The sequence below is a fragment of the Colias eurytheme genome, chromosome 28 (assembly GCF_061535395.1).
Source record: "Colias eurytheme isolate Ceu_HAF_F1 chromosome 28, ilColEury1 Martin Lab GWU primary, whole genome shotgun sequence".
Classification (NCBI taxonomy): Eukaryota; Metazoa; Arthropoda; class Insecta; order Lepidoptera; family Pieridae; genus Colias; species Colias eurytheme.
In genome coordinates this window covers 4,551,607-4,578,052 of record NC_143007.1, presented here as the reverse complement: position 1 = coordinate 4,578,052, position 26,446 = coordinate 4,551,607, and the positions used below count along the sequence as shown (strand labels likewise).

Genomic DNA, 26,446 nt, shown 5'->3' with positions numbered 1-26,446 from the left:
TCTCAAATGCATACTAGTGAAATATTTTATTTGAATCAATAAAATAAAAAAATAAATAAAAAATAATAATAATACAAAAATAAATTCACAACACAAGAAAATCCGCGCGCAAATCATAGCGCGTGACAATGAAATCAAGAACTTTCGAGCCGACGCGGACGACGAAGGAGCCTAACAAAAGTACCTACAATCATAGGCGGCTCGTGACAAAATTGTATGGCCGTGTTCACTTGAAATAAAACAACGAAAATAGGTACCTACAATAGCGTTAGCAGTACAAAAAAAATGAGCACCACATTATAAATGTCTATTTATACACTAAAAATTATAGAGTATTTCAAAACGAATTCAATTATTATTTAGCAATAATTAGAAAATCCCCGAATTTGCATTAGTGATCGTATTCATAGTGTTTGTCTACACTAATATTATAAAGAGGAAAACTTTGTTTGTTTGTTTGATTGTAATGAATAGGCTCATAAACTACTGGACATTTTACCAATGTTTGCAAGTTTGTGATTACTTTGATAGTTTACCGATTTATAATAATTGTATACTTATATCATTGTTTAAAAATATTCAAACACAATATGATATAGGTACTGATTTATCACTGGTTTCAGTGATGAACTGATGAGTCAATGTTAGCCACAATACTAATCACTTTCGTCATACATGTGTATGAACTATGATTGATGTGATTTGCAATGTGGTGAAATTTCATAAAAATCACGGGCCAATTTTTTGTTTTGAATCCCACCGAAAATACATATATTACTAATTGCGTTATTAGAATAATTAATTACTATACCCACGATCAATTATTACAATTTACAATATAGTCTCAAATGCATACTAGAGAAACATTGCAATTTGAATCAATTAAAATGCATAGCATACAAAAATAAATTCACAACACAAGAAATTCCGCGCGCAAATCATAGCGCGTGTCAATGAAATCAAGAATGTAATTTTATATCAAGCCGACGAGCGACGACGCCGAACTAAAGTACCTACAGTACCATTTACCTTCAGTGTACAATACAGTTTACAGACCTACGACGGACGAACAATAATGAGTAATAAATAAAAAAAAACATAGTTTCTAAGGTCATTAGTTTTATTTTATTTTATTGTTATTTTCTTTGAACGATTGGAAATGAAATTACTCAATTTTTACACAGAACTTTGATTTATTAGAATTATGCTCATTATGCATAAGATAACGAACGCGAATGCACGACATCTAGCGCGTCAATGTCTAAACATCGCCTTTCGTTTAGACATTGACGCGCTAGATCTGTAATAAGTATATAGTCTATGCGCTAGATGTCGTGCTTTATGTCGTGTTTCGCTTGGCAAAAGTCACGCACACTACTGTAGAAGTGTCAAATTTTTCCGGTATTTTACTGTTGTTTTTCTAAGTAAATATTGTAAATTATTGATTAAAAAGGTCGAACGCGCACACATTTCATTATAGAGAAGTGATAAAATGATTAGTTTTAAAGAAATAGTGTCTGTGTTAAGTGTTTAGAGGTAATCAAAAATGTATGGAGGGACGGTCGGAACATCAACCTTAAAGAGGAAGGTTTAGTATATAATTTATTAGGTTTGGGCTGTGAGTTGATAGATCACTATGCCAGTCACCTTTGAATGATACATATTTAGATACTATTTTAATTCTGTTAAACTGCTCAATTCGGCTCTACCTGCTTACTTATAGTTTAAAATAAATAAAATAAAATGTTTAACAATTCATCACAAGTTTTCAGATAAAGTTTATTCAATTATAAACCATTTCTTTTATAACTGAGATAAAAGTCGTGTTACTTACACACTATAATAACTGCGATTATCGTTATATTTTGTATTTCGGATCCTCTTTAAAGATTTTGCCATTTATCTCTGTATTTTCATATTTATTTGTAAAATTTTGTGTTAATTTAAGTGTATGGCAATAAATGTTTTTTTTTTCTATCTTTCGAATAAAAAAACAATTGATTATTCAACGATTATAGCTGCCATACCTAAAAATTACATTTACAAAAAACCCGTAAACTAATAACCCTTTCTCTTGTTTCAGGATTAGTGACAATGTGTTAGTGGAGTGTGTGTGTGTGATCATGTGTGGAGTTCATACGAGTGCTGGATGTTAGGTGTAACTGAAGGTAAGAATACAACGTCTATTATTATTTCTTCGTCTACGTTGCCTGGTAGAAATCGCTTAGTAGCGATAAGGCTGTATATTGTATAACATAGTGCCTGTTTCTTTTGTGTATGTATTTACTTGGTGTTGAATAAAGTGTATTTACTATTTATTATTATTATTACTTAAAACAGTATTGCAATAAGAAGCCTATGCGCTTATAGGCTACTAGCTTTCCGCCCGCGGCTTCGCCCGCTTTGACTAAAACCTAATAAATTATATAATACTAAAACCTTTCTTTTGAATCACTATCTATGAAAAAAACCGCATCAAAATTCGTAGTTTTAAAGATTTAAGCATACATAGGGACAGAGAAGGCGTAGTGAAGATACTTCATCAGGCTAAAACCAATAGGAGCGGAGCAATGCAGGTAGATCCGCGGGGCACAGCTCGTAATAAAATAAAAAAAATTACAGTTTACTAACTAAAAGCGTGAATGACACGTAATTTAGTGATGAGAATAAGAATTAATTTATATATGTATATGTATTAACATGATTTATTCATAGAAGCTGTCTGCTTGTATACCAAGAAAAAATGGTCGAAATTCGTTTTCGCACACAATATTTTACGCGCTCCACTTCACGTATCGACTATCGAGATGAAAGATACATTTGACAAAATATCTTTATTGTAACAGGCAAAAATCTTATGTATTATATTATGTATTCTAACTAGCATAGTTTAAGGAAACCTGCATAGGGCTCGTTCCCGTGGGCTTTCCGGGATAAAACCTACTTTGTGTCAGTTGTCGCATCTCAAACATTAACTTTGCAAACTTATTAACTTACCAAATTTCTTTCAAATCGGTTCAGTGGTTAAGGCATGAGAAGGGACAGACAGACGAATAGAAAAGTTACTTTCGCATTTATAATATTCAAAAATAGGGATATATCATTAGAAAACGTACAGGAAACACTAAAATAGGTGTAAGACAATCCAATGCGTAATCCATACTAATATTATAAATGCGAAAGTAACTCTGTCTGTCTGTCTGTTACTCAATCACGCCTTAACTACCGAACCAATTTGCATGAAATTTGGTATGGAGATATTTTGATACCCGAGAAAGGACATAGGATAGGTTTTATCCCGGAAATCCCACGGGTTTTTCTTTGACTTCGCGAGCAAAGCCGCGAGTAGAAAGCTAGTAAGATGCATATAAACATTAGACCCATTCATAATCTTTCTTATATATAAAAACTAGCGACCCGCCCCGGCTTCGCACGGGTGCAATGCTGATACTAAATAAACTACAGGAAAACTGTGAACGTTGTATATAAAAAAATAGCGGCCCGCTCCGTCTTTGCACACGGGTATAAAATAGGTATATAGCCGGGCGGCCGGCCAGTACCGCCGCAAATGCTACGTCCCGCAATTTTTAAATCTGTAATATCTTCGAAAATATTCACTTAAATCATACGGTGTAAAGGGCCATATAGATCTATATTAAATGAACAATGTATTGAAGGTATTTAATTGGTTAAGGATTAATGCTGTATTGGTTAAAATCGCATCGAAAATTAGCCATTATTTGTCGTAAAAAGTAAATGACAAAAAAAAGTTATTGTGGGTTATCCATAAGAGATAGACATATACCATCGCGGACTTTTCTATAGACCTTTTCAATGTGTATAATACTTAGTACATTATTTTGATAAAACTCGTAGGGTTCAGCCTGCGTTTGCAATGTAAGCGGAAAAAATGTAATTTTTTACGACATCACATTAGAAACCTCAAAAATAACAGTACTTCTCCACTATTTAATGGATGTTATTATACATATAAACCTTCCTCTTGAAACACTCTATCTATTAAAAAAAACCGCATCAAAATCCCTTGCGGAGTTTCAAAGATTTAAGCGTACAAAGGGACATAGGGACATAGGGACAGGGAATGCGACTTTGTTTTATACTATGTAGTGATGAATCGCAAAATGTGTTGGTAAGCGCATAACTCGAGAACGGCTGAACCGATTTCGATAATTCTTTTTTTATTATATTCCTTGAAGTACGAGGATGGTTCTTACGTAGAGAAAACGTAAATATGTACCACGGGCGAAGCCGGGGCGGACTGCTAGTCTTCTTATATATAAAAATGAATCGCAAAATGTGTTGGTAAGCGCATAACTCGAGAACGGCTGAACCGATTTCGATAATTCTTTTTTTATTATATTCCTTGAAGTACGAGGATGGTTCTTATGTAGAGAAAACGTAAATATGTACCACGGGCGAAGCCGGGGCGGACCGCTAGTATTATATAAAGTTAATTGTTATTATGTTCCAAATAAAGAATTTTTGAATTTTGAATTTTTGAAAGTACTTCGTTAATTACTGTTTTTATATGAACAAATCAACTTGAACACAATATACGATTCTATAAAGGACATACAGACAAACAGTTGTAACGAAAGATTTGATTGTTTGTTTGTTTAAATTGAATAGGCTCCGAAACTACTGCACCGATTTCAAAAAATATTTTACCATTAGACTCCTATATTATCCCGATGAGCATAGGCTATGGCTTTATGATGTTTTTATCCCGGGTCAACCTGTGCGGAGCAGGGACGAGCGACTAGTATAGATAACACTATCACTACATGGTATAAAACAAAGTCGCTTTCTGTCTCTATATCTCTATATTTTATGCTTTAAATCTTTAAAACAACGCATCGGTTTTTGATGCGGTTTTCTTTAAGTTATTATTCTCGAAAGGTTTTAGTACAAATTTATTAGGTTTTAGACAAAGCGGTAGATACTAGATAATAGTATACATATTATATACTAGCTTTCCGCCCGCGGCTTCGCCCTCGTTTTCAAAGAAAAACCCGTTCCCGTAGGATTTCCGGGATAAAACCTATCCTATGTCCTTTCTCGGGTATCAAAATATCTCTATATCAAATTTCATGCAAATTGGTTGAGTAGTTAAGGCGTGATTGAGTAACAGACAGACAGACAGAGTTACTTTCGCATTTATAATATTAGTATGGATGTAGTAAGGTATCGCATTACTAAATATTTATCAATCAAGATTGACTATTACATAGTCGAAATTTGATCAGAATTAGCGAGATAATAACACTGACGAGATCTGGACCAAAGTGAGTCATAAAACGATTGAATGACATCATATCTGGAAAATTGTGACCTAATTTCTAGGTATTCGTAGATAATCGAGCTAGATTTAATGCCGCTAGAATGTTTTATACTATGGACTAGTTATTGTCTGCGACTTTGTGTAGGCTATATGTTAAATAGGTTTTTCTTGTAGATAACTTCCAAGTACAATATTTTATTTAGTTTTTAGTGTTTGTTGTCCTCTTTATTGAATTCGGTTAGTGATCCCTACAGTAAAAGCAGAAATCGGTTCATCAATTTCAGAGACAAGCCGAAACATACAACAAAAACATCGTATCTTTATCTATCACAAAAAACCGTTTTAAACCCGTTAAATAATCCAAAATCGTCTATTTCCTACCGTTTGTCTGTGACTTACCTTGTTACCGCGAGGTGAACGACCTGCTGACTTCACTATATTTGAAGTAATCCTGAGTTGACACGACCGACGCGTTAATTATCTGGCTTAACCGACTTTAAAAATGAGGTTCACAATTGAACTGTATTGTTTTGTAATTGACCCATCTTCTATATAATTAAAATGAACCGCTATATGTGTTGCTAAGCGCATAATTGCAACATTTGCAACGGCTGAACCGATTTCGTTAAGACTTTTTTTTATAATATTCCTTGAAGTACGAGAATGGTTCTAATGGAGAGAAAACGTTAACATGTACAACGGGCGAAGCCGGAGCGGACCTCTAGTACTCATATATGTATTATGTATTTTTTAGATTTACCTACATGGAAGTTGTCATTTACCACTCTCATAAATGTGACCAAATTTTTGCTTTTGCTCTTTAGTTGAGTATCACGATTCTTTATTGAAAAATGTCGTATTTCATGTGAAATTTAAATTTAATCCAACTCTGAGTAGTTTTTCAGTCATTATTAACAAAACATCTTGCATATTTGATATTATATCGTTACGTACTTTGCTTTTAATGTTTATAATTTGTTTTTTATTGATGTGTTATTTCTTGTAGTGTAGCAAAAATTATGCTAATCAAATGCCATTGCCATGCATACAAGCAACGAAAATTGAGAAAAAACATTAGGATCGGGAAGTGACAGAGAACAAAGAAAATTCAATATTCTACATAGTTACGCTATGTGCTCTATATATTGTAGAAAAGTGTACCTAACGGAGACGGTTACATACAAACTTACAAACATATAGGTGAAGCTAATAAATGCGTGTTAATAAAAGACTATATTCTATAACTATAGAAATTAGAACCTGGTTTTAGCTATATAAATAAATAAATATTTCAGGACAATTTTCACACACGGCACGATCTGATCCCATACTAAGCTTTCGCTTGTGTTATGGAAAGCAGATGGCTGATAAACATACGTATAAATAATTTTAAATAAATACTGATATTGTTCGATACATTTCTTCCAAATTGTAAAAACTAGAATTCTATACTGCAAGTGGGTTGATATAACTGACGTCAGAAACAGAACCTAACCTAGGTCAATTGGCATACTTTCTCCACGCTGCGAATCGACCTTCAATGCGAAGGGTCGAACTAGACTTTGACCCTGGCTTTGCTCGCATTATTTAGTTAGGAAATATCTATTTTTAAGACGTTTATATTATTCAACCTATCTACACCTTTTTACATATAATATCATTGCATCTAGTTTTGATGTTTTCAGACGTTTCAATGTGATGGAATAAGAAAATACAAACAATATTATGAGATCACATTATTGAAAATCTCTGCATATATTTGGAAGTCTACAATTTAGCTGTTGTTATGCAAATTAAATACGTAATCATAGTGAAATAAAGATGATTATTGTTTACTTCCTTTGTCTTTGGTTATGTAAACATTACCGTATGCAAAAGTGTGTAATATTATGTAAATTATTATTTATTATGCATAGTTGATTATGAATGAACAGAACATCCTACAAGCAGTTCGATTTCACGAGATATTAATAGATTTGAATATTTAGAAATTTAAAACTCAATTTTTTTAACTTACAATTTTTTCAGAATATTCACCTTTGTTTATATTTTCCCTTATGTATGTTACCGACTCCTTTAAGGATGGTTACATTTTGACCGACTTTAAACTGTTAAACATATAGATTTTATTCAATGTTATCATCAGTCAACTTACGATCAGTGACACAATAATTTTATGAGTTCATCTGATGAACACGTGTTTTTTAAACTACAATGACTACATATATTACAATTTGGATAGCCGGTAGTCAAAATAAGAGCATATTCTGAAGCCTCTCACCCGCCTTCTTTCTGCACGTATCGCGATGATATATTCTTAAAATTAGGTAAATTAAAAAAAAAATACGTATTATTATTGAGATAACTAATTTCTGTTGGCTTTAAATTTTTCAATAACTATATATTTTCCATTTTTTTTCTCTGAGTGATTTTATAAAATTAGGCTCATAAGACTCATCTTGCTAATTTATGTATTTGTGAAACAGATCATGCTATTTAGTATTTTTGTTTTAAATAATTTTTTTTTCTGTATTTCAGGAGTGGTATGGATAAGGAGACGGGGGAAGGCGGTGATGCGACCGCCAAGCCACCGCCCGATGGCCAGTTTGATCCCTCTGGACTCTTTGGAGGTAAAAATATGGTTTTTATAATAGTTATACTAGACTAGCAAACCGGGCGAACTCCGTTTCGCCACCAGAGACACCTTTTATTTGCTATAAACCTCACGGAGCCCGAGACCTTTCCAACGAATGCAAAACCGTGGAAATCGGTTCATGCCGCGTGCGTTCTGGAGTTATAGCGTCAGGAAGGAAAATCCGACTTATTTTTATATAGTAGATTTTCCGCCTGCGTTTCCAAAGAAAAACCCTTTTTTTAAGTCAACACCATAGTGCCTTGTTATTTAGATTTCTATGGTTAACACGAACGTATTTCTATTAATTCATTTCAATATTAACTCTTACCTCGTCTTGATCGATTTTATGAGTTTCCAATACGTTTATTATTATGTGTATTTAATAAAACAAAGGGCACCTAAAATTATTATTAACTAGCGGTTTGCCCCGGCTTCGCCCGTGGTACCTACATGTTTACGTTTTTTTTCATAAGAACCATCCTCGTACTTGAAGGAATAGATTCCGCAGCGCACGCGATGACAGAATTTTTATTAAGGAATTTTTTACACCTTGGGTTACATTATTGCATATTTGGTAAGGATCTCTATTTTTTTTGAAAATGCAATATAGCCTATGTTGCTCAGTGAAGATGCAGCTTTCTAATGGTGAAAGAATTTTTGAAATCGGTCCAGTAGTTTATGCGTGAAAACCATACATACATACATAATTACAAACCTTTCCTCTTTATAATATTATAGTATAGATAAATATTCATCTACTCCACTTTAAAACAACGTTGAAAGTAAACTTATTTTCAATTAGGACTTATCCTTACATTATGGGTACTAATATCCATAATTTATTACATTCGTAAAATATAAATGTACCTATATTATTAATTAATTGCAAATATGCGATCATAAAAATCACAATAAAAATAGTTTTCAATTCCGTTTATTTTATGACAACGACCTTTATATCTAATCTGTGACTGCTCTAAGTTATTCTAGAATTTTCTATTCGTTCGATTATTAATATAAATGGACATTAACTTATTTTGTACTTTAGATGCGTTAATTATAATATACTAAAACCTTCCTCTTGAATCACTCTATCTTAAAAAAAACCGCATCAAAATCCGTTGCGTACTTTTAAAGATTTAAGTATACATGGAGAACTACAACACTACTTACTTAGGTACAGCTATTCCTACAATCAATATCAACTTACAGACATATTACATGTCACAGCAATGTAACATAAATTAGTCATAATAAAGACTTCCTGAAAAAGACATATTCGCCAAAATAGCCTTGTCACTGTATCGCTCCTTACACGATCATGTCAATGTGTGCCAACTAAAGAATTTATGGGGTACATCCACGATGCACGCGTCATGCAAAAATGCACTCTTTTGCCTATATAATAAAGTCTAATATCAATCACCGCTCAAACACCATAAGTAAAACCGACGCAGGTTATTGAACTTGTACATTGCGAGAAATGTATTTGCTGATTGAGTAATCTCTATTGCTGAGCAATAAGGTTGATTTTTGATTGATACATAGTTTAGGTAGTTACGGAATCGATGGCTGTTGATTTTCAGATGTATCATCTTTTGTCTGATTCTACGGTTGCAATTGAGGAAAGTAAATTATATTTGTATTGATCAAATCAGTCAATAAATGTGTGTTAATATTATATAGAAGTATTTGATTGTTGACTCGAAAATTTAGAATTGTTGTGTTTTATTTATTGGTTTGTCTCGTCGAAAAATAGTTAAAATACTTTCTCTATAAATGAAGACTTACATACTTTTATCACGGTCTTTTATGTTGAAAAATAACCAGTAGTTCCTATGTTTATTTTTATAGTCTTCTATACATATAATAAATCTGTAGAAGGGTCAATTCTGTACATTGAAAATATTGAAAAAATAAATAGCAGGGGGTGTTACTGGATCGATACCAAACCCAAATATGTGATTAAAAAATTTTTTGTTTGTCTGTCTGTCTGTATGTGAAGGCATCACGTAAAAACTAACGGTTTGATTTCGATGAAACTTGGTATAATTATACCTTATTATCCTGGGCATAAAATAGGATACTTTTTATCCCGGAAAAATACGTAGAAATAAATAAATCTTAATTTTTCCGCGCGGATAGAGTCGCGGGCGGAAGCTAGTATTGAATAAACTTTAAAAAACCATTTTGCACGACTCATGATGCGAAGCATCAGAGAGTGCTTTTTTATTTATTTATGTAAACATAACATATGTTTATATAAGTAGTTTAATATACCTTTTCAGAATACATAATATCTTCAATACAAGAAAAAAACTCGATAATAGTTCACCGTTTTTAACGCTTTATTTTTATACGCATTGCTTTATATTATATAGTTTTAAGCACTTAACAAGTCAGTATTTTTAATTAATTTATTTTACATTTATACAGTACATTTTTTTTGTGTGTATCTGCATAATCGTAACACAATCGATATTTCTAAATTAACAAGTAACTCCGTTGTCATTGTATTCAATATAATTTTAAATTCCTTATGTCGATATTAAATAATATCTATATTTCAAATTACTATTGAACCTTTGTATGTACTATATCGAGAAGGTACAGGCTGCTGAAACAGGGAAAGCTACATTAGGTACCATATTTTGTGTAATGTCCCTTGTTCCATAACCTTATCAATAATCATTAACCATGTTCATTCTATACTAATATTATAATTTATAAAGCTTGTTTGGTAATGTTTAAAGTTTGTTTGTTTGAACGCGCTAATCTCAGGAACCGGACCAGTAGGGTCCGATTTGAAAAAATTTTTCGGTGTTAGATAGCCCATTTATCGAGGAAAGCTACATTACGGTCCATATTTTGTGTAATGTCCCTTGTTCCATCACATTATCAATTATTATTAATCTTGTTCAATGAATGATTTTTATTTTTACTTTATTCCAGCATACTGGGGTCGCGATGGCGGCAGCGGGGCAGCACAAGCACAAGCGCAGGCACAAGCGCAGGCCGCTCTGTTCGGCTTCGGGTCGCGCTACCCGCCGCCAACCACGCTGGGGGTCGCTGCTAACCAGGCGGCTTCGTTGGGGCTGCATCCCGCTGCAAGTGAGAATTTTTATATAATAATTAATAATAATAATTTATTTATTGACGTGACAACGTCTTATAATTCGATAGCGCCGGCTGCACGCACGAAAAAACATGACTCATGCGGCGTTACCTCGCTTTGAGGCGTTCCATGTGGCTTGAAGTGCGAGCGAGAGCGCGGAACGAGCGACAAAGAAGCACAATCGGACGTTGTCACGTTCAACTATCGTCAGTAAACCGACTTTACAGATAACCAATTTGTATTGAAACATCATTGGTCCACTTGTTAGTAACAATATTCTTATACCTATGACCTATGTTAGTAAAGATACATAATTTTATTCTAGTCAATAAGATATTATATGTAAATAGTGATAGGTCTATTACACCTTATTGTTTGTTTAAATGCTCTTATCGCCTGAACTACGAATGATTTCATTATTAAGTAATTTTTACGGTTGAGTATGTAATACTGTCTAGGTATCAGTTGTTTGAAATTTTAAAGCGTTTTCTCGGGAACTTCCATTAATGCTTTTAAAACATAATATGTGTATAATAAATAATAACACACCGTGTTAGCACAGCTTGAATTATAGATTTAATTTCTTAAAGTTTTAACCTTAAGTTAAATGCAGTTTTCTAAACAAGTGCACGATAAAATTTTTAAGCTATTGCATAGCTTCTATCGCGGGCCTTGTAACTTAAGAATTTATTGTATTGTGATGAATAAAGATTTATTTAATTAAATCCAGGTGCAGCCTGGTGGTCCATGGCATCACATCTCGCGGCACAAGATTATTTAGCACGGTTACAAGCATCTGGGCTCAACTTCCCCCCACTTGGCGACCCGTATGCAACACTATCCGCCCTATCTGGGGGAGCCAAGCCGAAACAGCACAAACAGACGGGACGGAATGAGAGGTGAGCTTCTAGAACGTTCTAGAATGTTTGGTAGTGGAAAGTACTACAATACAAAATGTTAATATGCTTAATTTCCCCCCACTTGGCGATCCGTATGCAACACTATAATAAGACACAGCATAAACGTATGGGACGGAATGAGAGATGAGCTTCTAGAACTTTCACAATATTTTTATTTGGTGTAAAATCGTAACACGTGAAGCTTAACATGTACGGCAACGTCGCGCTCAACGTTGTCAGTACGCGACGTTGCCAGTTGGCGCGCAAATTGACAATCCTCAAATGAGAACTTTTCAAATGTTTATCAACAAGTTGTTAAACAAATGCTAGGTTATTTAATGTTATTGAAATATAGTTTAAATATTAATAGGTTAACTAAATTTATAGGTAAACTTATTTTACTAATGAACTATAATAGCAATTTCCATATGGACATAGTCACGGTTTAAACCTAGCATTAAAAATAATTATCATTTAACTAATTTGGAACTGGAATGTAGTTACATTTCACAAATTCCTATAACATATACCCAAAAATTATATTAGTCATTGTTTTTCAATTAGACATTTTATGTAATTATATGATACAATTCTTATTTATTTTTTTCATGCAATATAAAATGAATAAAAACGTTCATCATACACAAAGTACATATAATAATGATTTTAATGTTTCAGGTCAGGCAGATCGAGTACATCGTCAAGTGTGTCGAATAAAGATAAGAGTCCATCAACTAGTACCAATTCACAGCATAATATGAGTGATTGGGGTATGTAATAATTTTTAAAGCTTCTTCTAGAAATTAAAATGTTTAATTGTCATTTTTATTACTTAATGCAGAATCAAATATGAGTAAATAATGAGATTATTGTTAACAAATATTAACTTGAAAATCAATTCCTTATTAAAGTAAGTGCATATACATAACACCTAGATTTTCTAATAACTAGCTGTTTAGCCCATATTACACAATAAAGATGTCTCTGTTGTGTAAAAATCATTTTTTTAGATTAGCTACTCAGTCTTTAATGTCCCCTAGTGGGGTAAGGGGCAGATGCATTATACATCTGTTTCACTGATCGATTTTCTTTAGGGACAAGTAGGTGATCAGCCTTCTGTGTCCTACCAGACCGAGACATTTTTTTTCTTCGTTTCCACCGGGAATCAAACCCAGGACCCCTCGGTGTTACGCTCACGCGTCAACCACTGTACCGAGGAGGCGGTCATATATTAAAGTATTACTAGCGGTCCGCCCCGGCTTCGCCCGTGGTACCTACATGTTTAAACTATCCTATCTCTCAAGTTGGACATGGTGTGCGAATTTTATTATAATCGGTTAAGTGGTTTAGGAGTCCATTGAGGACAAACATTGTGACACGAGATTTATATATTTAGATAGGAATTGTTTAATACTATTTTCTAATATAATAATTAACATTACAGCATCAACATACGGCTTCCCAAAAACATCATCACCGTCCACAATGGCATCTCAATCGCTATCAAGTCTCGCTTCACTCAATAACTTAGCGCAGCAGCCCTTGCAGAGTAAGCCGGTTAGCAAGCCTCAAGCACCGCCTAGCAGTGAGTTTCTGATTTTTATATGTTACTAACTTTTCGCCCGCGTTTTCAAAGGAAGGATTTCCGGGATAAAACCTATCCTATGTGTTAATTCAAATTACCCTCTATATGTGTGCTAAATTTCATTATAATCGGCTCAGTAGTTTATGCGTGAAAACCATACATACATACATACAAACCTTTCCTCTTTATAATATTAGTATAGATAAAAAAAAAAATTCAGTAAAATAAAGTGACATTGAGTACAAAATTTTAATTAGTGTAATATTAATGTCCCCTTTTGCTTTCCGATAAACTGATCGCCTAATACTATAAATAAAATATGTATAAATATTTCAGATAATTTTTTGCACATGTTATGATTGGATCCCATACTAAGCTTTCATTTGTGTTATAGAAACCAAATGGCTGTTAGACATACATATATAAATTTAAATTAATACTTATATAGATAATTAACACCCAACCAAAGAGCAAACATTGATGTTGATCACACAAATATTAATTGTCCTGGGTGGAAATTGAACCCACGCCCACTGGCTTGCAAGGCAGGGTCACAACCAACCAAGCTAACCAGTCAATTATAAAATTATTACCTATTTGTGGTTTTTTCTGACACATAAGCAAAATTTTTATTTAAATTAAATCTATTTTGGGGATATAACATTTCAAAAATTTACTTATAGTTTAATTATTCATCATACACTAAGAAGGGATATTTCGCATGTTGTGTACCTATGTAATTTTTACTACTTTTAAAACAGATTCAATTCTCACTATTTATTTATAAAATTTAAGTAATTGCAGATATATAACCTACAACTTACCTCATCTATTCCTCTTACAAGCACAAACAGAACTAACCATTATCTTTTTTACAGGAAAATCGTCATCAATGAAAGACAAGGAGCGTGACTTGTCAGTACTACGCAGCGAGTTGATGTTGGCTCAAGCGGCTGCTCAGGGAGCTTATCACGCAGCAGTAGCAGCTGCTGCTAAGGGGAAGGTACTTAATAAATAAACAAATAAACTAGCTATTGCTCGCAGCTTCGCTCGCGTTAGAAGTATTATAATGACTTAGGTATAGTTTTTTGAAGTGAAAACTTCTTTAGCGGCGTTGGGTATAAAATCTTAAACTCGTAAAAGCGTAAGACGGATTTTTTTTTATTTTTTTTAGGCCTTATATTCCTTGCGTAAGACGGATACCATTCCAAAATATCAAACATGCTCAACGTTAATAATCAAGTTTTCACTTCTGCCGGCACTCCCCCAGTGCAACCCGTCTTTTTATTTTCTTATAATAATTTTTGTTTTTTACATCATTTTTATTTTGTTTCAGAACATGCCGCTATATCCTTTTGGAATGCCGGGTTCTGATAAAGATCGCCGTGGACTCGACTCGCTTGCTGGATTACCGCATAACTTGCTTAGGTATTACTTTATATAATTTTAAATTCAATTTAATAAGTGCTATTTAAGTATTTGATTGCAAAATAATGTAGAAGGAAAAAGTGATGATTTTCATTCCCTAAATTATAATTAGTTTCTGTTAAAAATGATGAATTTTGAAGTTAAAGTAAACAAAGAGAGAAATAAAGCAGTGATGTTTGAACACTGTTTTCATTTTTATCAAATGTATTGTATATTTGAAATTGTAAAATTGATCTAAAAGTTTCATAAAGAGGTGATTGTTTATTTTGCATGTAATTACATATATATATTTCCAAATATAATAAACATTATAGTATCTACTTATATCTATAGTATATTACCTTTTGTAGAAAAACAATTATTGAATGTTATTTCTTCTTTAGTGCTGCATTGGAAGGAGGGTATGATTAAAAACAACATAATTTTTAGTTAATTATATCAATAGTATTATTATATTTTATTCAACTATATTTTCTTATGCCTTATAGTGGCTAAATTATTTTTGGAATTATTCTTGTTTTGAAGATTTTGTTTAATATTTACGTTGTTTTATTTTAAATAATCTTATAATTGACTTATTAATCAGGTAAATGTATAATAACAAATTATTTTTGTTTTTAGTGACCCGGCGTCGGTGTTGGGTGGAGTACGACTGCCCCCTGATACTGAAATTATTAAATATACCTCCTCTTTAACTGGGCCTAAGGTAAATAATATTATTTACTAAGTATTTCTTAATTTCTACGAAAGAAGATATATTTTTAAAGCGACACATAATTAGGTATAATATTTCACAAATTATACAATAAATAAAATGTAATTTTTTTTAAATTATATAAAAAATTAAATAATAATTATTTATTTGGTCCAAATTGCGGCATTCTCTCGAGTAGACGAGGTCTTTGTAGTATCTGGCTCTGCATACAAAAAAATGCCGGCGTAGTCATATTTCATACATCAACACTTCAACTTTGAATGAATCCATCACGAATTTTATATCCGTCCATAAAACCGATTATTATCGAGATATCCAGAAAAGGATTTCTGGTATAACCGACTTTAGAGACACTTGCAGCAAAATATCATTCGGATTATTATAATTTACTGAAAAATTTAATTCACCTCATTAATGTTGAAAAGAAAATTAATCTAAGTAGATGCAGCAATGGAGCAAATATACAAGTACCTACATAGAAGAGAATGATGATTGCCAATTTACCATGCAAAAGTTGAAAAACGTCATCACTACAGAGCATATCCCGGTAGAAAAAACTATTAAAAAACGACTAATAGAACGCTTTCACGATGATATTATCATTTCAACTAAATATTTGATGTAGGCAACAATGTAGGTAATTGTAATATATTTAAATAAACAGATAAACAGATTTGGTACTAATATTTTTTTTTTCTTTTCATTAGTCGTAATTAATTTCCTTATTTTTTTAAATGTACTCAATAGAGTACGTTTAATTTATAATTAAACCGGCCGAGAAATTCCATTGTACATAGCAGTTGTGGCTCTGCTCTCCCCTCCAAGTTTTTCTATCTGTTCGAGATCCCTACTGCTATTTTTATACACAGGTATCTTTGAAAAATATTCCTATATGTCTACTCGAATAAAAAAAAGAAATACTGTTTAAAGTGAAAATATATGGTCAAACATTAATTTTTCATAACATTTTTTTTTAACAACGAAACAATGGAGTGCACAAAAAAAATTGGGTAAACATTGCAATTTATAGTTTAAAAAACAATATCCCACATCGATCATATTAATTCATTCACTATAACTCTAATCCGAGGTTATACGGTTTTGAATGCTCCAGGCACTATATTATACGTACCTACAGGTACAGTCGTATTTTTGAAACGTGTCGAATAAATAAGTTTTTTAAGCACTTTTCCCTAGAAGTATGGCAAATAATATAATAATGGACACATTTTATCTAATACTTTCCAAAAATCCAAATGCAATACTGGTATATATCGTTTAGCGAAAAAAAAAATGCTGATTTTCGGCGGTATGGCGACCATTTTAGTCCGGGATACATCGCCCATTTTTGCAAGTGATTACTATCAAGCTAATTTTTCGTGAGTAGCTTTATTTTGATGAGATGCCCAATAATTTCATGTACGAAACTCTGGATTGTGGTAGCTTACAGAGGTAACAAGGATAAAAATTTTTGATTTGACGGTTCTCAAATATTTATTACGCAATTTGTAGGACAATATGTCTGTTGGATTATATAAGTATTAAATAAGTGAAAATAAAAAAATCAGCAGGTTAGTAATCATTTATGATGACTTCGTTATCGATACACATTGGAAAGGGGGACTCTTTGATCAAACCATAGATTTTGTAGGACAAATATTTTTTCGAATAATTTAGATAATTATCTTGAGATTGAACAAAAAAAAACATTCAGTTAGTAATTAATATTTGAGAACCATCAAATCAAAATATTTTATCCTTGTTTCCTCTGGTAGCTACCACAATCGAGAGTTTTGTACATGAAATTATTGGGCATCTCATCAAAATAAAGCTACTCACGAAAAATTAGCTTGATAGTAATCACTTGCAAAAATGGGCGATGTATCCCGGACTACAAATGGTTAAATTTTTTTTAAATCAAAGCATTCACGTCGGTATTGTGGGCTCTAAATCACAATGGAAAAGCATGGCATGACACTACCGCGTCCTTCTTTTTTATGGGCTATCGGTAAATCCTAAAACTAATGTGTTACAAATCGTTTGACTTCCGTAATTTATCCGATGAGTTCGACTTAAGCCCACGCGACTAGTCTGCCGGTACCACTGTTCTGACCATCATTTTTCTTTTTGTCATTGCGTTCTAAGACCCCTGTAGAACCGCCATCCTGTTACAAATGACCCAAAATTTTGTGTCAGTATCTCCCGGCCTATAGTATATGGATTGTTTAGGACGCAAAATATACGATAGAACAGCAATTAATCTTTTTTTAACAATATTCAAGGCACAGGGAAAGTCTGGTTACTGTTTTATTAGAGCCAGCGCGCACGAGCAACTTTGTCTCCGCAACTATTTTGTCTCCGCAACTATTTTGTCTCTCCACCCATGGGCTAGTATGAAAGTGCGCGCACGTAGCGACGCAACTCCCCATACAAATTGATGGGAGAGACAAAATAGTTGCGGAGACAAAGTTGCTCGTGCGCGCTAGCTCTTATAGGTAATTGTGTTTTCTGATAATATTTTACTGTCAAAAATTATCGACACTGGATATAATTCAATGACGCCTTTCAAAAACAAAACTAATTTACAAACAGATTTTTATATCTTTACATACCTATTTTAAACCTTCATTTCATGAACTGCTCATGTAAATACCTATTACAATCTAGTTTAATTTAACAAAACATTCAATTCGGACATTTTTAGCGTTATTTTGCAAAAAAAAACCGCACGTACAGTCCCCCGTCCGAGTCGAACTGACACCGTCAACTTTCGTCGAAAATATACAAATGAGGTGAGGTTTTATGTGGGTTTCATTATAATTTCGAGTTTTTTCTTGATAATTTAACGATAATAATGAAAATTGAAAAAATAAAGAATACAAGTTATTACAAATATCATAACATATTTTTTGGTATAAATTTCATGTATAAATATGTAGCCGTCTTCCTAACAAAATGCGTTTTATGTTCAAAAAGGGGTTGATTTGTATGTATTTTTTTTATGTTTAGGCCGTTCTAAAATGAAAAGTAAACAATACACTTTGTTAATTATATCCTTGAGTATCACATATATTTTTTTTAATACAATCGTACCAACAGTTTCCTCAACAAAATTCAATATGTATAAGGTGTTTTTCGGTTTTGACCATAGTAATCCCCTTAAGTTCGATAAATAATTTATATGTTTCGTAAATTCGGCAAATTTAATTCAGTTTCTGCATATGAGTTTATGCAACAAAAAAACTAATGTTTCCGTTATAAATTTGATATTTTCTACCTATATACTTTCCTTATAATATTTAGCTATTGCATAGCTTCTATCGCGGACCTTGAGCGCGGGGACCGAATCCAGAAATTCCGTAACGAAAAAACCTCACGCTCCCCACGGGGACGGGCGCGGAGGTGTGGCTTGAAGGCATAGCATGCAATAGCTTTACCGCGGCAGTCCCTGAATGCCACATGTCTTTTTATTTAAATAATATAATTTAAATAATTATTTTCCTATATACTATTATTAATTCAGATATATTATCTAGGTACCAGCAGGGTCAACGAACCGCGGCCGTAAGAAGACAATATCTCTGGACCCACCGCATGTATCTTTGCATCCTTCAAGTGATCGAAGCACGCCTTTACCCAACAAGCGACAAAAAGTGGTATGGTTTTATAATAATATTTTTTTATATCATGGAGGAGTAAATTAAATGTATATATGTATATGTGTAGAGAATTAAAGCTTCTTTGTAAAACTCAAACTCAAACTCAAACATTTATTTATTCAATTAGACTTCTTATAGAAGCACTTTTGAAACGTCATTACATATTTTTAACATTTACCACCGATCCGGAAAGCAGTATCTACGGAGAAGACCGGCAAGAAACTCTATAGTTGCTCTTTTTAATAAGTTTTTAATCATGTCAGTTTTACAATTTAAAACAAAATACATATGTAACATCCTTGGTAACATCATAACTGTTTTGTAATTTATTAAATGCCAATTTTTGAGCTGACTGTCTATTAAAACGATTGTATTGTGAAAAATATTTCGAAATGCCACTTAAAAATTGAAATTTTAAATGATTCATTGCATGTATTCTTCATACTGTCTAATTGTGCGGTTCTTATAAAAATTGTTATTTTTGTCTTTTAAAAGGTTAGAGACTTGGTAACGGATTTATATACGAATTATTCATTATATTATTCAGTCCCTTCGTCGATAAGCAATAATTAATAATACTTATCGTGACGTTAATGTAAAAATCTTGTTTAATTCTGTTAAAAAAAAAAAAATGCTACAGTAAAACCAAACATAAGTACAAAAATAAAATTGATTTTATTGATTACAGGACGAGTATGGCAACTCCCGATCATCGGTAGAAGTAATCAGGTTGCCAAATAAGCCGGATCGAAGTAACTCCCTCTCTGCTACACCACCACCCAATTTATCTGATTATGCAGGTATGTATTTAATTATTTATTATTAAAATGGAAATCTTATCTATACTAATATTATAAAGCTGAAGAGTTTGTTTGTTTGAACGCGCTAATCTCGGGTCCGATTTAAAAATTCTTTCGGTGTTCATTCATCGAGGAAGGCTTAGGCCAAGAGGAGTGGAGCCACGCGGGTGAAACCGCGGGGCACAGCTAGTTACTGATAAATTTGTTTTGGAAGAGATATTATATACAATGGCCATGTAATAGTATTGATGAATGGGTGGATGCATGTATGTATGTATTACTAGATTTCCGCCCGCGGCTTCGCCCGCGTTTGCAAAGGAAAACCCGCATAGTTCCCGTTCCCGTGGGATTTCTGGGATAAAAACTATCCTATGTGTTAATCCAAGTTACCCTCTATATGTGTGCTAAATTTCATTGTAATCGGTTCAGTAGTTTTTACGTGAAAGAGTAACAAACATCCATACATCCACACATCCATACATCCTTACAAACTTTCGCCTTTATAATATATATTAGATATTAGAATAGAATATTAGATATTAGATGAACGTTTATTATGATTTTATTAAAATAAAATCTTTTGCTTAGCTTCACTCGCGGAAGTATTATTATAAATTAGGAATCGCTTTTTTATTATATCCCCTTGGGGGTAGAATTGATCAAAATCCTATCTTAGCGTATGCCTACGTCTTAACATTTACCTGAACTGCTATTGGGCATACGTAACCATTAGTTGAAACTAAACTTGCATAAGCTGAGATCGTTACATTTATACCTACATAAAAACTGTAAAAATAAAATTCGCATTTTAAAGACATTACGAGATTAACTTATATTTAAATCATATCAAATATGTACAATTTATTATATACCTATTGGTAAATTCAAAACATTGTACATAAGAAAAAAAGCATTGTAAACAAGTGAATATTAAAATATTTTTGTTTGTTTAACTAGGAATATCCCGAGAATTACTACAAACGATAGCAAGTCAAAGCGGAGTTAGTTTGGCGGCGCTTGAGAGACAACTAGCGGGAGCTAATCCTGCAGGTAAATGCTTTTAAATATTGCCTATTTATTTTGATTAATATTCTCTGAATTTGTATTATGTACTTATTTTATTTATAACCTTATGTTATCAATTTTTTCGCATTTAATTAATATTTGTAAATTGTATTAATATTAATGCAAAATATCTTATAATATATTATAAGAAATAACACGCGAGGCCGGGTTAAATATTAGTTTGAATGTAATAAGAATGTACTGCGATTCTACACAGCTACAAATACAGCTAAAATCGCAGCAAGTCAACGAATATTAGCAAAGTGAGGGTAGTTGAGTCGAACGTCGTAAAACAACGTCCGAGCCCGTCGTTTTATTAGATTTGTATTGTAAACTAGCAGTCCGCCCCGGCTTCGCCCGTGGTACATAATATTTACGTTTTCTCTACATAAGAACCATCCTCGTACTTCAAGGAATATAATAAAAAAAGAATTATCGAAATCGGTTCAGACGTTCTCGAGTTATGCGCTTACCAACACATTTTGCGATTCATTTTTTTATATATAAGATTGATAGCATGTTATTGATGAAATATTCCACAAAAAAATCCTCAAATTTTAAATTCCTCATTTTTTATAAAAAAACAAAGTATTACAGTATACAATAAACTATTAACCTAAGTTACTATGTGATTACTCAACTTAACCATAACTTACTTTTCTAGCAGACTCCGGCCTAAACTTAAGCACGAAATCGAACACAAGTTCAGAAGAAACAGCCATGGACCTCGGTGGTACTAAATCTACGGAGGACGACGCTCCTCTTAATTTGTCCTTGAAACCTACGCCATGTAAGTTATTTTAATACATACTTTATTAAAAGATTGTTAAATTTATATTAATATTAAAAAGCTTAGTTGGTTTGGAAATTGTTTGTTGGCTTGTATGCGCTAATCTCAGGAACTACTGGTTCGATTTGAAAAATTCTTTCGGTGTTAGATAGCTCATTTATCGAGGTAGGCTATATTATATCATCACGCTAAGACCAACAGGAGCGGAGCAATGCGGGTAAAACCGCGGGGCATAGCTAGTTAAAAATTTAAAAAGAAGTACATATAATGGTCAATGATTAATTTTTATTGTGTGGTATGATAGTAAAATTGGATTTTTGTTGAAAACGTGCTAATCGAAATTAATTTTCTGAGCAGTTATTTTTTGTCATATATTTTAAGATTGTTCCATCCTATGTTTATTTACCTAGTGATATCAAGTGAATATTAATAACATTTGTTTTGATCTGTTGCATGTTACTGACAAAATATTCATTTAATTTATATATTTTATTTCTAGCGAATTCTCAAGCATCGGACGCGTTGTCAAGACTGACGTCTCTCAGTAGTTCCCTCAGTGCGTCCAATGATAGAATATGTATGTATTTTATGGATTATTTAATCACTACATAGTATAAAACAAAGTCGCTTTTTCTGTCCCTATGTCTCTTTGTATGCTTAAATCTTTAAAACTACGCAAAGGATTTTGATGCGGTTTTTTAATAGATAGAGTGATTCAAGAGGAAGGTTTGGTATATAACTTATTAGGTTTTAGACAAAGCAGGCGAAGCCGCGGGCGTTAAACTAGTTAAATATCTTTATATATATAAAATTCTCGTGTCACAATGTTAGTCTGCATACTCATCCGAAACGGGTGGACCGATTCTCATGAAATTTTCTGTGCATATCGGGTAAGTCTGAGAATCGGCCAACATCTATTTTTCATATGTACCACGGGCGAAGCCGGGGCGGACCGCTAGTAATATATAAAATTTTGTTGTTTGTCTAAAAACTTTAAATTTAAAAATATTTAGTTATAATTATAATTGAAAATATGGATAGATTTACATTATAAGGGTGTTGTATTTGCCGCAGTTTAACTAAGAATTAATAAAACGGACTAGGCTATTTATTTAACGACTGATTCAGTCAGTTGGCTGCAAGTTACGTGCTTACTGTTTATTGTACTGACATACATACAGAGTGAAAAAATTAATTGTCTGTAAGTCTGTTTACTGATGATAGTTGAACGTGACAACGTCCGATTGTGCTTCTTTGTCGCTCGTTCCGCGCTGTCGCTCGCACTTCAAGTCTTACATGGAACGCCTCAGAGCGAGGTAACGCCGCAAGAGTCATGTTTTTTTTGTGCGTGCAGCCGGCGCTATCGAATTATAAGACGTTGTCACGTCAAAAATAGTTTGAATTTTTTACACCTAAAACTTAAAAACTTGTTGGTATTGCATGTTAAAAATCACTACATTAAAAATGTTTTTTCATAAAACTCCCTAAAATATAAGTAATATCTACTACTATGTTTAATCTATACTAATATTATAAATGCGAAAGTAACTCTGTCTGTCTGTCTGTTACTCAATCACGCCTAAACTACTGAACCAATTTGCATGAAATTTGGTATGGAGATACATATTTTGATACCCGAGAAAGGACATAGGCTACCTTTTATGCGAAATATGTACCACGGGCGAAGCCGGGGCGGACCTCTAGTTTCTCATATATCTAAAATAATATAATTATTGCAGCTCGCCGCAAACCGGGGGCGAAGCCCCGTCGTGTAGCGCCTGAACCGAATTCGCAGCCCGAGTGCCCGAGACCACGGTCGAGCGGCAGTGAGGATAGTGAATGTGAGTTAAAATATATTTTAAATTAATTAAAATAAAATTAGTATTGGAATTTGTGAATTTGAACGAACTAACTTATATATGTAAGCGGAAGTTTAGAATAGACTACTACAAGATAAAAATTATTATTGTGTTAAGGATTATTTGAATAATTTAAGTGACACATTGTATTATGTACGTCACATTATATTACACGTTATATTATGTTATTTAACTTGACTGACGGGTTGGCTTGGTTGGTAGTGGCCCTGCCTTCCAAGCCAGAGGTCGTGGGTTCGATTCCCACCCGGGGCAAATATTTGTGTGATGAACATAGGTGTTTGCTCTGTGTCTGAGTGTTAATTATCTATATAATAATTTATTTAAAATTATATATGTATGCTTATCAGCCATCTGGTTTCCATAACACAAGCGAAATCTTAGTATGGGATCAGATCGTGCCGTGTGTGAATTGTCCTGAAATATTATATTATTATAATTTTATTAAAATTTATCTGAATAGTAGTTATCCGTTCCATCTCTTTCTCTTCTATTATTTTATTCCGTTTCTTTTCATTGATTTTTTCTGATAAATAAATAATATTTATTTGTTCAGCCGTCCCACCCTGGCCCACCCGGGAAGGTAGACCACGTAATTTAGGCAGAGGGGTCAGCAAGCCTAAGAAAAATACAGTGGCTTCGTTGTTAGCGCAGAGCAGGGCTCTAGGGCTTCGCCCCGCGTTGGCGCATCAGTTGCTGGGGGAGACTGATTTGGTATGTATTTTTAGTAAGAATGCCGTCAGCACATATTGGGTCATGCATCATGTAACATTAATAATATGTATTGTCACTTGTACTTCAGTTGGCAATATAAAGAGGACAACCTCTTTATAAGATAAGATACATTTTAGATAAATACTTGTCGAGTTATTTCATAAAGTGTGTTTTTAAGCACACATATAGGTTTTTATCCCGGAAATCCCACGGGAACGGGAACTATGCGGGTTAACGCGGATATAGCCGCGGGTGGAAAGCTAGTTTACTATAATTAATTTTAGTATTTTTAGATAACATTGATTTTTCGTTTACCATTTATAATGCAGATGAATTGTATTCAATCTATAAATTGCAATTATATTTTATAATCATTGTTCAATTTTAACATAATTTATAATACAACAGTATCAGTATATATTTTATAGTTTTTCAAATGACTGATTCCCTAATCAATCAATAATGCAATACTGTAATAACTTAAATTTCAAACTGGTTACTAAAATTGTTACATAAGCGAAATCTTTATAGAAGCAACTGCGGTTTTTCTTTTTACACAGAGTGAATAAGTTTGAAGTCTCTACCAAGAATATTAACATTTTTATTATATTTTAAGGAAAAACTCCGAGTGCTCGTCGGTGAGGGTGGTAGCACTGACTCAGAGTGCCAACAGTCAGACAGCAACCCGTCTGATTCCGACGCGAGTGATGGCGGCAGGAAGTTGGATGCTTTGCTACGATTGCCTCTAGCTTTGGGTAGGATTTTATTCCATTTTTTGTCTAAAGATATGTATTTTTCTGGGGTATTAGTTAGGTAGGGGCTTTTACTACCTATTTTGGGGGGTTTTAGCGATATTTTAGTGATATAGATGGGTATTTAAGGTAATATTAGAAAAGGTATTAAAATAAGCGAGGTTAGGTTGGTAGCACTGACTCAGAGTGCCAACAGTCAGACAGCAACCCGTCGGATTCCGATGCGAGTGATGGTGGCAGGAAGTTGGACGCTTTGCTGCGATTGCCTTTAGCTTTAGGTAGGATTTTATTCCATTTTTTGTATGAAAATGTGTATTTTTTTATGGTATTATGTAGGTAGGGGCTTTTACTGCCTATTTTGGGTGGTTTTTGCGTTATTTCAGTATTATAAATGGGTATTTATGGTATTATTAGATAGGTTTTTAAATAGTGAGGTTAGGGTAGTAGCACTGACTCGTAGTGCCAACAGCTATAAAAAAACTTATCTGCTAGATATATTTTTATTTTCCTAGAATCATACAACTTTTTAACCTACTTTTTAGGTAAAGTGTGTTAACCAATTATTATAACCTTTTTTTTGTAAAATTGTATTGTAATAAATAAATTAATTAATTAATTATTCTCAGGTTGGAAACGATTAACAGTAATAAAGGGTCTATCTCGGAACTGTAACATCAAAGGCGACGTGAGCTACACACCGCCAGAACCGCATTCGAATGTGCAAATCAAATCTGCGCAAGAGTTGCAGAATGTGAGTATTTTATTTAATGTAGTAATTTTTTATTTGTTTATTAAATTTAATTCAGGTGACAGACAATTAATTGTACAGATCCATAGTATAAACTTACAGACTAACATACATATAATAAATTATATTTATATGAAAATTATTGAATTTGAACGATAAAAGTATATAAAATACAAAGAGTCATTTTTTATGTAATGAAGTAATGAAAGTTATGGAATATAAAGGATGTAGGTAGTTATATAAATTTTAAAGATTTGTGTAAGTGGTTTTATTTTTAGGGTACATTCTATCAGACAATCTATGTGATTTTTAATAGTCAAGAAAAACCTGTTACTTTAGAACTTTCGATGGTTTTTAACTTC

General features: G+C 33.0%; 1 protein-coding gene across 1 annotated transcript in view; it reads left to right on the top strand.

Moving 5' to 3' along the window:
• LOC149896615 (uncharacterized) overlaps positions 1-26,446 on the top strand; it is an 84,421-nt gene that overhangs the window by 21,363 nt on the left and 36,612 nt on the right. Inside the window, exons 2-19 of the mRNA XM_090117437.1 lie at positions 2,084-2,168; positions 7,841-7,932; positions 10,890-11,048; positions 11,783-11,951; positions 12,630-12,721; positions 13,396-13,536; positions 14,415-14,539; positions 14,873-14,964; positions 15,586-15,670; positions 19,216-19,335; positions 20,027-20,138; positions 21,096-21,188; positions 21,868-21,993; positions 22,493-22,570; positions 23,733-23,834; positions 24,427-24,584; positions 25,201-25,339; positions 25,963-26,087. Of these exons, the coding sequence (XP_089973563.1) occupies positions 7,848-7,932; positions 10,890-11,048; positions 11,783-11,951; positions 12,630-12,721; positions 13,396-13,536; positions 14,415-14,539; positions 14,873-14,964; positions 15,586-15,670; positions 19,216-19,335; positions 20,027-20,138; positions 21,096-21,188; positions 21,868-21,993; positions 22,493-22,570; positions 23,733-23,834; positions 24,427-24,584; positions 25,201-25,339; positions 25,963-26,087 (2,001 nt within the window). The 5' untranslated portion in view covers positions 2,084-2,168; positions 7,841-7,847. The remainder of the gene's footprint in view (positions 1-2,083; positions 2,169-7,840; positions 7,933-10,889; positions 11,049-11,782; positions 11,952-12,629; positions 12,722-13,395; positions 13,537-14,414; positions 14,540-14,872; positions 14,965-15,585; positions 15,671-19,215; positions 19,336-20,026; positions 20,139-21,095; positions 21,189-21,867; positions 21,994-22,492; positions 22,571-23,732; positions 23,835-24,426; positions 24,585-25,200; positions 25,340-25,962; positions 26,088-26,446) is intronic.